The 16,523-nt window shown below is 36.8% G+C and overlaps 1 protein-coding gene across 1 annotated transcript in view; it reads right to left on the bottom strand.

Moving 5' to 3' along the window:
* Nucleotides 1-362: 362 nt before the first annotated feature.
* Nucleotides 363-16,523, bottom strand: part of LOC104413708 (1,4-alpha-glucan-branching enzyme-like) — a gene marked incomplete at its 5' end in the record, with an annotated part of 40,803 nt that continues 24,642 nt past the window's right edge. Inside the window, 2 exons of the mRNA XM_010024778.1 lie at nt 363-536; nt 2,177-2,361. Coding sequence (XP_010023080.1) covers nt 363-536; nt 2,177-2,361 — 359 coding nt within the window. The remainder of the gene's footprint in view (nt 537-2,176; nt 2,362-16,523) is intronic.

Here is a 16,523-nt window from a genome sequence, read left to right as displayed (position 1 = left end):
AGCCTTCCTGATGCAGGTTTAAGCTAATGCATTTTCCTGTGTGACTGCATGCACAGCCTTACCTTACTGTGGTCACTTTCTGTAGTTTATTTAAGAAGCAGAAGCTACTTACTTTTTCATGTCCCAACATAATTCCAAAAAAACAAGGCATCAGAAGGGAACTGGAACTTGTAGTCTTTAAATCGTGATTTTTACTTTTGGTTTCTTCAAAATGATCTCTTATGAAGAGGGCAAATCTCTAAATTTTCTTTTGCTTAACGAATTAAAGCAAGATTACGCTGATGACAAGTAAGTGGCTTCCTACCTTTTAACTACAGCTTGCATTCATATTAGAAAACATAAATAAAATTAGTCTTCAACTTCTAGAGTTTTTCTGTACAAGCAAAACAATAAAGAAAAGGATATTTTCCTGGAGTTGCAATACCCACTCTGTAGTCCACGTAACTTTGATAGGGATGAAAGTTGAAAATAAAAAGGAGACCAGCTCTCTCAAATGCTATGACCTTGTTGGCTTCATGCTTTTCACTCACATAGGCCTAGGAAAGAAAAATAAAAATAAAAATCCAATTTATAAAATATTTCATTTCTAACTGAATTAACAAGGGGAAAAAAACCAAACCACCACTACTTCTATACCTAATTTCAAGTAAAACAAGGATTCAAGCAGCATAAAGACATTAACATGCAAACTGAAATACTGAAATTGTTTACCTATGTAATATCATGTAATATTTTTGATTACTAAACTATAGCTTACTTTTTATGTAAATTTTATGTAAAGTTAAAGAGGAAGCAGCATATTCATTATAGAGCACATGAAAAATTCTTGCTCAGTATTTGTAAGGTGGTCTTTTTATCACACTTTCGCAAAAAATGGATTCCTTTCATCATATCAGATCTTCCAATATACTTGTTATAGGGGTCTGCATCACATCTACTGTTAGTAATTTAGGAAATGAAGCACTGGATATGGAGGTTTTGTTTGGTTTTTTTAAATCTGTGTGAGAGACGCCTTTGATAAGCCACATTAAACAGCTGCACATACTACCTTTGTTCTATTTGCAAAAGCCCTTAATAAATAACTAGACATCAATTTAAAAAGTTCTTTCAAGTGGATTATGATGACTATGAAACAATTAAACTGAGAGATTGTAATAACTGAGTTGCTTTTATAAAAAGTACAGTGCAGCATTTGGGTAAAAATGGCAAACACAAAAGTGACAACTTGAAGACCAGGCATCTTCAAACTTAAACTGTACTGAAAGTGTTTTCTCAGTAACAGAGTATTTATTTATATGAAGTAAATAGTCAGAAGAATTTATGCTTTCCCAAAGCAATCCCTGGATTGGATTACAGACAATTTTATATTCTGCTTTATCCAATTCACAGTTACTAAATAAAACCAGCAAAAATCACAGGAAAAGAGCTTGCTATGAAGCTAAAAGGAGACTTGTTTCAGATTTCTATTCACAGAATCATAGAATAGTTAGGGTTGGAAAGGACCTTAAGATCATCTAGTTCCAACCCCCCTGCCATGAGCAGGGACACCACACACTAAACTAGGTCGCCCAGGGCTCTGTCCAATCTGGCCTTGAACACCTCCAGGGTTGGAGCATTCACAACTTCCTTGGGCAACCCATTCCAGTGCCTCACCACCCTCACTGTGAAGAACTTCTTCCTTAGATCTAACCTAAACTTCCCCTGTTTAAGTTTAAAGCCATTACCCCTTGTCCTACCACTACAGTCCCTAACGAAAAGTCCCTCCCCAGCATCCTTGTAGGCCCCCTTCAGATATTGGAAGGCTGCTATTCGGTTTCCACGCAGTCTTCTCTTCTCCAGGCTGAACAGCCCCAACTTTCTCAGCCTGTCTTCACACGGGAGGTGCTCCAGTCCTCTTATCATCCTCGTGGCCTCCTCTGGACTCCTCAGCTACATGTCCTTTTTATGTTGAGGACACCAGAACTGTACATAATAGTCCAAGTGAGGCCTCACAAGAGCAGACTAGAGGGGAAGATACTTCAGTGACATGTTTTGACAACTTGAAATATATGGTTGGACATTACACAGTGCATAATAAAGTGCTGTTTAAAATTTCTGCATGCAAATTTGGTATTGTTATTCTGAACATGTAGCCAGCTGGTGACTAAGAACTTACCATTTAGTATCTATAGCTTACCTGGGGAGATGCAAGCCAGCCAAATCTTTCTTCCAATTTATTCATATCTCTATCAAACGCATTTAGGAATCTATAGCGAAGAAGATGATCCTCAGTAAGATTAAACTGCCTTCTAGCATAGTGGTAGCTCTCATTGTTCCCTATTCTGGGGAAGTCAAGCCATTCTGGATGTCCAAATTCATTACCTGTATTTAAAAATATTCAGGATCCATGAATTCACCTGCTAAAAAATACACTAAAACTGCAAAAGTAGAATACATGAAAATACATTTTCTTTCTGCAAGTTTTAAATTCCAAAGAATAATTCAGCATATATAAATTGGTCATGTTATTATTAAAACATCACTCAGAACTTTCATACTTGCTAACAGGTTTGTCTTGCCAATAAAACTACCCGTGGAGTCCAGGGGAAGTATGAAAGTGGTAAATGAATTATAACCTCTATGCTATCATGCCATGCCTAATCCATTCCCATCTATTAATAACAGCAAAAGAAATTCAGTCAACCAGTATACAAATCTGAGAGTCACTATGAAACCTAAAAACATCACTTTAACAGTAGATATCCAGTGGTTTTGAGCATTTAACCGAATCAGTGCTACTATTCACATAACCACAGAAATCTCCCATTTTATCAGTTAAGTTTCAAACAATCAAAAGTTGGCTGCACTTCAACCACTTTTTATCCTGGCTGTAAGTACTGTTGTCATTGTTTCCAGTGGCATAAAAATAACTAATCAAAAGGTTTACTCAACTTCCTAGAAACGTTCAAAAAAGACATCTTAGTTCAAGCAGCAGGCGAGATCATAGAGCAAAGCACAATGGTTAATGATGATGCATTCAGTATCTGATACCAAAAGCAAGTGACTTAAGGGGGTGTGACAATCTGGGGATCTAACAGTACGTGTCAATTCAGCAACCTTGCAAGGGGAGTTCCTTTCCCAAACATAACACTCAGTGTCACAAGCACCAGAGACATAGTTCAGGCTGGGATGAAGCATGTTTGAACACAGGGTTCCTCTGTGTGCCCAGAGTTTCACACTCCTTTGCTTGCCTGTAAATGCCATTGTATTGCAATGTGATTTTCTATAGCTGTAATGCTTCACAAGTTTGCCAGTCTCATACTAGCCCACTGAATAGACATTACTTTAAGACAAGGAATAGGTTTATTCAGACTTGGGTTGCACGCCACTAAAAAAAAGGCAGGGAAAACGTGGTAATTTAATTAAGAAAAAGCTTAGTTTCTCTTACAGAAGAAAAACTCAGCTGTCAAAGCTACAGATTCGCAGAAACCCCTCATTTGGGACTCTATTTTGAATTACTTTCATATATCCAAACTTTTCTTGTTTTCTATACTGTCGTTCTTACAGTTTGAGACAAATCCAAATGGGCTTAATGGTTACAACTTGAGCTATAACATGCTGCTTAGCAGACTGTCAGTCATTTTGGGCTATTCATTCTATACAGGATTAAAAAGCATTAAGTATCTTGAAAGTTAAACAAACATTTCAAAGCCTGCAACAGTTGATTCATCACAGATCTTTCATAGAGATTACACAGAACACATACGCACCGTAAAACAGACACAAGAAGTGCTGTACCTGGAAACACGTATGGGAGGTAATGTGATAAAATTTAAGAGGGGTTCTAATTTTTACAAAAAAGGATTCTGTCCATTTCTACAAGCAGTAACTCAAGTTTTGTCAGTAAACTGAGTCTGCAGGCAGACGAAGGCGCAGGGATGCTGAGAGAAGGCAAGCGTTGTTTCCTGGATGGATACCCTGCATGTGCAGCCACCTCCTGCTGACTTGCTGCCTGGAAGGCCTGGAGGATACGGTCAGCAGCGACAGCTATGAATTTAGATTTTTGAAGTGATTTTTGTGTATTTCCACGCTTCACAGGAACAAACAAATAAACAGAGAACAAAAGAGAAAGGCTGCATATGTATTAAAGAGAATCCTTCACAGCAGCATCCATTTTCAGAAGAATCCTTCACAGTGTATCCGTTTTATAAATGAACTGACAAGTTACAAATTAAATTTCCTGTTCAAAAGCTGAATCACTAAATTTCATATTCAGCTCAAAACCAGAAACAAATATAAAAGAATCAGAGTCACAGCAGGACTTTGAAAATGACCTTGGAATAATGCTGGACTGAGCTCCTAAACTTACGGGAGGGTAAACGAGAGAAGATACTGCTACAGACAGACACTGTATCTAACCAAATTCAATATTCTCTTAAGAGCTGGGAAAAGTATTACTCTCTTTTGTGATCTACGTACTATTGAAAAGACAGACTACATGAGATAGTTCAGTTAAACATAGCAAAAACCATCAGAAAGTCAGAGATATGTATCTCGAAAAGACAGCCAAATAAATTACACCTGTAAGTTCATGAAAACCAGAAAACAAGGGAAAATAAGCAATATAAGATAGCGAATAAAGTAGACTAAAATAGCTCATCATTTCAATACAGTATTTCACCATAAGGAGAGAATATCTCCTTTGTGTTTATACCATATACTAACTGCCCTGCCTCCACTTGCTTTGCCTGTTTTCACAACAGTTGTTTGAATGCTGCATTTTGTTGAGTTTTTGTCTTTTTTTTTTTGAGGAACAATAGAAGTGCAGCAAAATACAAAAGCGATGGAATTTATTGTTCTAGCCATTACTGCTGCTCGTTAAGAAAATAGAGGAATTTAACAGTAGTGCAGCATCTTGATAGAAGACTAAATTATTTGCTGATGTCTGAAAGGCATGTTGAGAGTCTAAACACTGACTGCTTGCATTTCAAACAACTTTATATGGGCGCCTTCTGGACAACATACTCATGAGCTTTTTGTATGTGTTGCCTGATTTTAAAAGGGTTCCTTCATTTCTCTTTTGAGAAAGGAAAACATGAGTTTGTAAACACTGACAGAACAAATCCAAGTAGGCATTTTTGCTTATGTTTTTAAGATGTGGCAGAGGGAAAAGGAACTAACATTTAGGATGCAAGCAGGCCCTCCAATAAACTCCAGAGAGTGCTTTTGCACTTGGGACACATTAAGGCTATGCATCTTTTAACAAAAATACACCTCACTACTTTAACATTTTTTCTTAATTGCTATTTTTTCCTAATTTAACTTCACAACAATTGAGGGGCAGGTCTAGGAAAAGGAAGGTACAAGGAACCAATCAACACTTATTTCAAGAGAGAACTAACGGTACCCATGAAGCATCTGCTGCCTCCTTCCCCATGTTCAACATCACATTTCTGACAAGAATCAGCAACATTCATTTCTTGATAATTGTGAAAGCCTCTAAACATAGCAGTACTATTGGGATTTCTTTTCCTGCAATTAATTTGCTGCTTGATGTAAAGGTCCAAACTACAGATTGACAAGAAGCCAGCTGCTACAAATGATGAAAATTAAGACAATGGAACTAATGTGGAGGAGAACAAAGCTGAAATTAATAGAAATTTTGATTGGAGAAACAAAACAGACAACTCATGGAAGTGCAATGCATACTAATTTTATCTAGGAATTAATTCAAGTTTGTTATTTCCTACATATGGCACATACTGGACCACTTTACTATGTACAAGATTTCAAGATCACAATTCCAACAAATAAATTAACTTCCTACTGCTATAATGAAGACTTACATCACACTTTTTTAGTATGGTAGAAATGCATTCACACCACAAAGTACTTATGCTGCTGATGACTGTTTTGAAGCTGTGCCCTACAGGTCATTAAAGTTTTCTTGATGTCTCTTCTTTAGACATCTCTACCACCAATTCTCTATCAAAGAATTAGACTAAGCAGAACTGAAACCACATTTAAAAGATGCAGCAGGCAGTGTCAAGAGATGCCTGTTCTTTTGTTTTGTTTGTATCTTAAATTAAGTATGACATTAAATACTGTAAAAGCAGTTAAAACAAGTAGTTTGTTTTATACATCAAAGGTAAGAAGTTTAATTAGGTGTATAAGGCTGAACAAGTTTTTAAATGATCTAAAATACTATGAAAAGACCCTGTTTAACACTGATGAGCTGGAGACTGGACACATTGGGACAAAATTTCAACAGTTCCACCTTAACATATTTCTATCAAAGTAAGTAACATTATACCAATTTACACCAGCCAGATAATAAACTCATTTGGGAGTTGTAACTGATTTGAATTCAACTTCACTACTTTTGTGAGCAACGACAATGCAACAATCTGCAGATTATAAACAGAATCCATGTAAATCAGATCTAGGTAGTATATGATATTTCTCATTTCAAAAAAATAAATATTTCAAAGAATTAACCCTCATTTTCCATAGTTGAAAAGCCTTGGATATTGATCAATTTGATACTTTGTATTTACTCATGTTTGTACCAAATATTCTTCTTAACATTCACACTACTAAAAACAAATAAGAAACTACATTGCCTTCAAATTACAAGAGGATGATCTTCATTACAAGCATTTGTTTAATCTCATCATCAATACAACAATACAGTAAAGTGAAATTCCAAATGGACTCCTCCTGAAACACCGGGGTTACACGACTTGGAGAACTTCGTATTTTTCTCTCTCTCTAGCACTGGTATTCAATAACATATTGGTCGAGAAAAGACAAAAAAAACCCCAAACCCAAATTCAGGCAAACAATTCGATGGTAATTCCTAAAAAAACCCCCACAGTCTAGAGGAAATCTCATGCATGAGGTAATGCTAAAAAGAGAGGTCTTGGTAAAGCCAGTTCTGTGAGAAAAGTATTTTCTCCCATTTTTTTAAAATACTAGATACCATCTCTTTCCAATCTGTGATAAGACAAAAATCAGGATAAATACCGTATTTGCTTTGAAACTCTTATCTTCCATATCTTCTATGGGAGAAGACAGAGAATGCTTTACCTCGCCTGTATTGAAGCATCAAAGAACGCCTCTCCTCTAGTGTGATAACAACCATGAAAAATCACAGGCGTGCCTCCAATCTATCCAAGACACAGGAAAGTACTAAGTCCTTAAAATGGTTACCCTATATCACACACTAGGGACACAGTACTCTATCCACAGTAGCTGACTAGAAGATCCAGGCCAGCTACAGAATGGAATTTTGAGGAATTCCATGGCATGTCTGACTTAATGCTCCAAGAAGAAATCTTACAGGTTATCTGGAAATGTAGTTTCTTGTTCTTCCACCAGAATAACATTGATTTAATTTATACAGCACTAAATGAAAGCTTCTATTATAACAACTTTTTCTGCTTTTACAGTCCCTCTTTTCTTCATTAGTACTTTTCATTCTCAACTTATCACAGCAAACTGTCTGGAAGTATAGCTTTAACACTATTCAGGTATGACATTCCAGGCCTGTTCTCTTAATATACCAGTAAACCCTGTGAATCAGAATTACGTGCCTGTTTAGTTGCCCGTTTCTAACAGTGGCTAAAAGCAAGTGCCTGGAAAAGGATCAAAGAATACAAGAAGCAAAAACGATTGCTTCCTCTTAATACATTCTTTTCCGGGACATGACAATACCCACTCCTTTTACAGACTACATTCATAAAACTAACATGGAAGGCTGTACTACATTTTCAGAGTCAGCCTGCGTAGATAGCACTTTCAAATGTCCTACCTATCACCTGAATATCCAAGCTTTTAAACAGTGGACATTCTCCTGCTGAGGCTTTAAGCCTCCTCCTCTGCCTTGAGAAATCCAAAAGAAAACGATGATGGGCCTCCCCAACATCATAAGGATCAGATTGCAATACTATCTGCAATTTCTTCCAAAACCTATGATTAATTGTTGAAGATCTGAAGAAATGAAAGAAATAGATCAGATAAAACCCCCTTAAGATAACCCAAAATGAATTTTACACAGTGTTATCTTTAGATGTATGAACCACAGCTTTTTGCTTTTTTATAACTACTGGTACTTGTGAAAGTTTCTACATAACCATCTCATAAAATAAGATTAATGAGTTGCGGAATATCAGCTCTAATTAATTGGAACAGTACACACTCTATCCCTTCTTTTGAGACTTCTATATTAAAAAAACCCTAATACTAGTCACAGAGAAACTGCTTATGGATTCAAAGAGTTTGGGAGACTTGTTTGTGATGATCCTAGAGATTCTGCAAATGACCCTCCTCCCTTCATTTACCTGTCTACAAATGTTTCGAATCAAAACATTTCAAGAACTCTGAAAAGTGGTTTCTATTTTCACTCCCCAAGAAATGAACACGTAGATTCTTATAGCAGAAAGAATTAAGTACTTTGTTAAAAACATTTACAAACCCATGAAAACTGGGTGTATATAAACCCATTATTCATGACACAGCTTTTGGCAATGGAAAGTCGTACAACACGGCTCAGCAAGAAAAAGTTAACTATAGAAGCTGTACTCATTACTAATATTTTATTACTTCTTATACTTGTAGAGAAAGTCATTCACTGTTTTACTGATCTTTTCTCCTCCAAAAGAGGTACCTCTGTAGTATACGTCACTTACAATAAATACCTTTTTTAAAGCAAACAGATCAGCTTTACTCTTCCTTCAGTCATTCAGGCAAACAGGCACAGGTTAATACAAACAAATAACCCAGGAAAGCAAATATTCCGATAGAGACTTTATTTAAATTCAAGAGGCTTCACAATTTCTCTTTTTTTATAGAAGCTGACAAATGCTTACTGAATCTGTGGTCTTGCAAGATACTGTACTAATTTTATACTACTATTAAAAGGTCCGGTACTATGATTTCCCTGTTTCAATATACCAGCCATTTCAAATCATACGATGCTATTGCTTGGTACACAGGCTGTCAAGCCCAGGTAGGGCTATTCTTCACCTGAGAGTAAGTGTCATAAAGCTTTTCCTCTCTATCAAAAGATCTTCTTTTTTTACACATACTGCAACTTGCAATGTTTAACAAGCTTTTTCTGTACTGTATTTAGCTGATCACAGCACTTCCAAAGTTCAGTGATAAGGATTTCTAAAATACTCTCCTCAAATCACATTTTTTGTACTCCATTCCTAACACATCCTATTTAGCAAATAAGAGAGAAACAGAAATCCTGTTAACAGACATTTCTCCCAGTTATGGTACATTCTTCTCTCTCATATGTCTTCATTTTAAACTGGAAAAGTAATTTTTGAAAATTTCAATTGAATTCAAGAGGAAAATACTGCTGCAAAGTATAATATAAATGAAAGAAATAAAGTCCCACCGCAAACTTTGGTGAAATATATTTTACTTGATCTCTATTTAATTCATATGCTATTAAAATGATACACTTGACACCACAGTTCACCTTTGCATATCTCTAAGGGCTGTGTCTGGCTTAGCTAGTAGGCTTTTTGGGGAGAATTACTATAATTCAAAGCACTGGAGAAACTGGTTAAGATGTCTGTGCTTGCTCATGCATCTGCATGGCACAAAGCAGAAATATCTTTAGCTTCTGAAGCCAATATATTCCCTTGTAGTTCCCATCTTAAATAACATCCCCTTAAACAGCTCTTAGCCGGCTGATGCATTCTCACATACCGTATCATAAGAGGAGCTAGCCTGGTTACCCCAAAGCTCTTGTTGTCTTACATCTCAGGTGAAATTTTGATAACATTTAAGCACAGTTGTGCTTTATTTCAAAGTGTTTGAAATTAAGTATAATTATCTGGGTTGTAGTATACCAGTAATTCGCTGCTTTCCCATTCCCCCTTCCTATCAAGGTTGGCCTGTCTTCACTTGTACCATATAAAACCTCAATCCACCCAAGTAACAAGAAAACAAGTGATTCTTCTCAAAAGCACCACCTCTAAACCTGTATTAGGAAAGGCTGGATGGCTGAGGAGCGAGCTTACACAGAGGAGCAGCCAGGCACAGTGGACAGACTATGGCATTGCTTACAATGATTTACTCTTCAACAGAAGCAGACTGCGTGATGGTTATGCCAGCACATTTGTATTTAGTAGAACTGTATTTACACAGGCAAAACATTTATCTGGAATAAATAATTCTTTCATTTGCTATTTGTAGTGTTCCATCAAAAGAACATTCAATGAAATATTAGTAGTGTCACTGACAACAGTGTTCAGTTCCTAGGAGCAGATGAATGTTTTCCCTTTGATGCTCTAGTGAGGTGACTTCGAGTTTCTGCAGTTCATACTTATGGGCAAGAAAAGAGTACCGTGATCAGTCACCTGGACTAGTAGGGACCCTGAGAGGAGGGGTTATTTTAATAAACTACTCTTAGAAACCTTCAGTCCTGAAAGTTTACATTTCAACACTCCTCCCCCAGTGTAGAATAATATATTTCAGATTTAAAATTTACTCCATGCTCTGATGCAGTCTTTAAAAAAATGATTAACAATGTGAATTATTGTCATTGCTGTAACACTGAAAAAATTTCCATTTTGCTGTTTCATATCAGCTGCATCTTGGTAAAAATGAGACTAACATGGATACTGTGATATTTCTACTATGCTCTATGTGTCCATGCACAGTATACATTATTTACTTAACCACTTCCAAGAGCTCACTAAAACATTTAGGAACAGAAATACTCCACAACACATTGAAAAGGCTAAAAAGAAAATAAAACCATCAAAAACATGACACAACTAATACAAGACCCAGTAAAAACAAGACCCAACTAAGACATACAAAACCTATGACAAGAAACTTCCCCGAATAGAAGAGGTCATCAAAGAAGTTCTAGCTGAATCTTTCCGTGTGGGGTACGGTGGGGTACTGACTGGTACCACAACTGACAGGATAATGGGCTTAAAAAGGGAATCAAGAACCAGAATGGAACAGGATAAGGTCACATGAAGACAGCAAAACTTCTGTCGTAATATACTCAATAGAGTTTTCTTACTGGTGTCAGTAAGTCCAGAATTCCATCCTCTAATTTTGAAAGAGTATATAAAGGATTATGATACTAATGTAAACAAAACAAAGAGACCACTTGAATAGTGTTTGATACATACAAAAGTTAAAGCTTTTCACACGATACGCATCAAAAATGAAAGTTCAGTAATATTCTCTTCTTGCTATAGGAATAAATCTAGTTAAAATTAATTACGCATTTGCTAACAGCACCAAATAAAAAAAATTGAAATTAAAAGTTTGGACCATTTCAAAAACCAGCTCATCAATTCAAAAATAATAATAAAAAAATTACCAGGTCACCTTTGGAGCCTGGGCATTCACCAGAAGCTTATTAGACTACAGAGAGGACTACAATAGATGTCAAAGCTGGCAAGGAACAAAGATGTCTGGAAACACAATTTTGTGCAAGACTGTGCAGCGTCAGACACTTTTGCAAACTTCTCCATAGTAGCTGAATATAAACGGAGTTGTTAAATTTCTCATCTATTTGAAACAGAAAACTTTTTTAAACAGCCCAAGTGACAGATCTCAGGACTCTTGAATATATAAATATTAATGAAGCCACATTCAAAGATACCAACAGTGAAACCTTCAACTTTTAAAATGCTATAACACTTCAAAAGAAAATAAAGCCTTACACTTTCATTAACAAATATTAACACAGCACTATGTCTTGACACAGTTCTATACAACCATTTCAAGCACCTAAAGAGAAAGAAAAAAAATAATCACAGAATTGTGGTTGGAAAGGACCTCTGGAGATCATCTAGTCCAAACACCCTGTCAAGGCAGGGCCACCCAGAGCAGGTTACACAGGTGGCCAGGTGGGTTTTGGATGTCTCCAGAGACAGAGACTCCACAACCCCACTGGGCAGCCTGTCCCAGTGCTCTACCACCCTCAAGGTAAAGAAGTTGTTCCTCATGTTCAGGTGAAACTTGAGTTTTAGTTTATAGCCACTGTTCCTGGTCCTACTGCTGGGTACCACTGAAAAGAGCCTGACACCATCCTCCTGGCACCCGCCTTTGAGATATTTATATGCATTAATGAGATCCCCTGGTCTTGCTTTCTTGAAACAGAACAAATCAGTCATCAGAGAATTCTTCTAGTTGCAGCTCTGAACCTCTTCTTACCTAATGTTCACAAGGAAAACAATTCCCAAGATTCCTTATAGAATGATTTATGGCTACTTTGAGCCTACATTAAATCTTTCTTCTGCCAGCTGCCTCCTGCCCTCCACCTGAGGCTGGCTCAACCCTGTTATGCTGACAGTGTATTTCTAAACTTCCTAAAAACCATTTCTTTTAAAAGCCATCAAGACCGTCACAATTTTAAGTATGATTTGCCATTGTTTGCAGTGGGCTTGGGCACTTATTACAGTATTTTCAAAAACAGAATTATGTGCTTATTCTATGTCTTTGAAAAGGCATAGCCTCGCATGGCTACCTACACCACCTTTTCCTCAAAGAAGGAGCCCAGAGACTTACCTCTGATGCCCTCAGTCTCCAGTCAGAAGTATTTCTAAGTTCATATACTGGATATGTTTGGTGTCATTAAGGAAACAGCTACTTGTATTCTGAATGTTAGGTGATCTGTGATTTTTGAAGGTACAAGCAGTATTCTGTTTGCAGGACTCGGTGCTGTTTCAAAGCAACCTATTACTGAAATGCCTCACCACTGTGAACTTACATATATACAAATCTATATATAAGCAATATATAAAAATAAGTTTATACAAAAATGTAATCAAATCGTCTATTTGTTTCTAAGGACAATTCTACACACAGCCGAAACACTAGATGTAACTAATACCTAACTCAAGCCATACTTCAGCTATGCAAGGTTATTTGCTTAAGAATTAGTTGGAATAAACAGAAAAATGGTTAACTCGAGCAGAAAACCAGCTAAAGAGCTAGGTGTATTGCATGTGAGCTTGTTCTGTTCCAGATCATTCCCAGTTCATAACAGTCTCCCTATAGAAGACTCCACTGACTGTGCTACCCAAGTGGTTTTCAGCAGTGCACTCGCTGATGTGCTACCTGCCTACTCAACCCTTACTCAACCTTTTAGTGAAAATACATATGAGAGAGTAGTTCATATTGGTAGATTATCATTGTTGGTTTCAAATGTATTTCTAAATTAATATGAAGGTAGCCAGGCTGAAACCATGGCTTGCATTTCAAACACAAGGTAGCAGTGTTGTGACAGCCCTTACCCGAGAAGCTTATTTTACATTCTCTGATTGCATTCATTGATACTATTCCTACAAAGACCTGCTTTACCTACAAAGTAAGAGAGTCAGAGAAGTTTGTTCGTGAGCATGGTCCTTAGCAGGTCTTTCTGTATAATGTGACATGTCCTACTGCTGCACTTTGCTCTGAGACACGGAACAAGCGAGAAAGACGTGAAAGATGTGCAGAGCTCCCAAAGAAAAAGCAAAAGAGAAATATCATGTACTTGTGATAGACACCAGCGATACAAACTTTCTGTGCTTAAACAGCCCAGGTTTTACAGTCTAGCTCAGTTCTGATGAACATATACTTAACTGATCTACTGTGAGCAACTCCTGTATAATTAGGTCTGGATATAGCTTAATCTTTTAGATAAGCTGTAAAGCTCAAAGGCCTTTTCTGAGTCCTTGGGCAAAAGGAAATAATAATGATTAAAAAAATACCAAAAACCAGCATAGAAAGTAAAAGTCAGTATCTTAATCTCAAAATAAAAGTTTATAGAAATAAGAGTACAAAGTTTTACATAAACTTACAATACTCTCATGCAGAAAATCTTAGTGTTAGCAGAGACTTTCACCACACTGAAGTGTGAAAAAACAGTAAAGTGATTCAAAAATAAGTCATATATCATATTTAGTAAGAAACTTTTCACATTAAAATCCTTACAGTTTCCTAACTCAGCAATTAAACATTATAGCAACATATGTCAAAGAAGTTTATGAGCGTAATGGCATCTTCCAACTACATACTGTTTAGAAAACACAGATCTGTAAGATACATGCACCATTTTCAAAATGTTCCTTTCAGTGTTTTAATTATTTAATATTTAATTATTATGGACTTTGACAACAGCACTCCAACATAACGCATGTAGTGCATGGCTAGTAAATCCAAACCCATTGTTAAGAAGAAAGGCAAATGTTATAACCCAGAATTGCATATTAGCAATGTCTCAGAATATAGAAAGCCTTCCAAAATGGGGAGAGTTGGAAGCATTTTAAAGCCAGGTTTCTTTTGCAGAGTTCTCTCAAAAGAATTTGTTTGAAGAAGTAGACTTGCCTCAGTGAGCTGATAAAAAGCACAGTCCTGGCAAAATCCAGCATTCCTACTGTTCAGCACAGTGTATTTCCATTTTACAATTACTTCAATTCCGCTACTTAGCACGATGACATTTAAATTGTTGTACTACCTCGCAGCAAAAGAATGTAGGAGGGTGATGCTAAATAATCATGCACCGAGGATTTAAGTTCAGATCAGGTTTGTTTGTTGTTAGTTGGGGCTTGTTTTGTGTTGTGGGTTTTTTGTGGCTTTGAGTTTCTTTAATATATACAGAGCAGATGAAAATAAATGCCAATGACTGACACTAAAAAAGATTGGCCAACGATCCCCTTTGCTTCAGGGCTACTGCTGTGGGATGAATAAAATATTAGCCATCTGTAAAATTCAAACATGCTGGGAAAAATAAAACACAGAATCCACATTTTGAGAGTCATATGCTTTACTAACAGTTTTAAAACAACCCTGAGACAGAACTGCTCAGTCGGCCAGTCTGCTTTCCTATGCAGCTATTAAAGCAGATGTGATACATGAGATAAGAAGATTCATTAAAAGAACTGTATGTGTAGATAAAGGACTCCAAGTGCATGCAACAAGTAAAACTGAATGCTTCATGCTGCCGCTTTCAAATGCTCATACTAAACCATTTTCAGACAGCAATACACTACATGAGCTGTAAGGGACTAAAGGGCCCAAATATGTATGCTTGAGTTTACCAGTTGACAGCTGTAGGTTGTGTGACTGAATTTATTTAACCCAACAGCAGTGTTTGAAGAACAGAGAGAGTAAAAGGTAAATCAGACCCAGCAGAAACTGGAAAACCATCGTTATAAAAAAGCCAAGATGCTGCACCACGAGTGGTAGAAGCCCCTGCTGAGATTGGACTACCCTGCCGCTCACAGGGATTGAGAGGCAAAAATCCAACTGAAGCTCTGAGTCTGCAGCCACTGCCTCCTACAGCTTTAAGATATTGCTTATCAGCTGCCCCATGCTGCCTTGTAGGGAGATAAGTAACTGCACAAGTCCAGCCTAGGCCACTTGGACTGCCTGCAGCAATCAGCAGAAACCGCTGCGAGTCCTCCAAGCATAGCTGTTGATCCACAAAATTGCAACATGCCACTGAGAAAAGAGCAACATTGCTCTCATTTGTCACCCATGGTCCCACTTCAAGCACTGAATAGGAGAATAACTCTGCATAAGATATTATCTTGGGAAAGAACAATGAGATCTGCGTCTAGTCGCTAATGCAAACATCGGTTCAACGTTTTCTAGCTCCATTTTAAGACAAAGCAAAACGCCCAAATCCAAATCAGAACTCATCAGAGATTTAGGCATTATCTTACGGCATTTCCTCTCAAATCAACAGTGTTTCAGTCTGATTTCCTGGTTTCTTAAAAGGAATTTTTATCTAGTAACTCAAGTTAAAGCACATTGCTGTTCAAAAAAACCCCATCTAACAATAGTTCAGATAGGGATTTTCATTAATCAGACAACAGATTTAAGTGGTTAAAGAAGAATGACACTAACAGAAGTCAAAACTGGCAATGTAAGCTAGAAAAATAAAAGCCTGCCAAAATTTCCTTGCGGGAGCGTATTTTGAGCAACCTAAGAAGGAAAGAGGTTCAAATTTGCATTTGCATTATGCCAAATTAAACAGCACATTTACATTCTGATTAATTTTCCTTCTGCTTACTAGTAAATAAATAGATTAAAACATTACTATAAACAGTTTAAATTCTACCAAACGGAAATATTTATTTCATTTTTCACCTCACAGGAATTTGATGTTTCATCTTCATTTGGAAAACTCTGAAACACACTAATATTCCAAGGAATGAACCTCCTGCTTTGCAGAGTCTGTTTCCAAAGTAGTATCCTCAGTGGTTCGTAACTATTTATTTTGGTCTTAACATAATTAAAGTGTAGATCAGAAGAACATCCCCCATCAATTTATCTACTTTGTGTATTTATTGTTTGAGTCTTTTTTGTCTTTTTCTCCCTTTCAAATTATCCATTGTTATGTTTAGGGGGTTTTTGGTTTGTGGGCAATATTTATTGTGTTGGGGTTTGTTGCTGTTGTTGTTTTTTGTTGGTTTGTTTATTGAAGATACTGTTACATATGAAATGAAAGGTGACTGGTTCATTTAAGACTCTAACCAGACACTTGAAAGCAATTTTTCTCAATGAGGTAT

This window comes from Nestor notabilis, unplaced genomic scaffold (assembly GCF_000696875.1).
Source record: "Nestor notabilis isolate BGI_N333 unplaced genomic scaffold, ASM69687v1 scaffold5442, whole genome shotgun sequence".
NCBI lineage: Eukaryota > Metazoa > Chordata > Aves > Psittaciformes > Psittacidae > Nestor > Nestor notabilis.
This window is presented reverse-complemented; position numbering and strand designations above follow the sequence as displayed.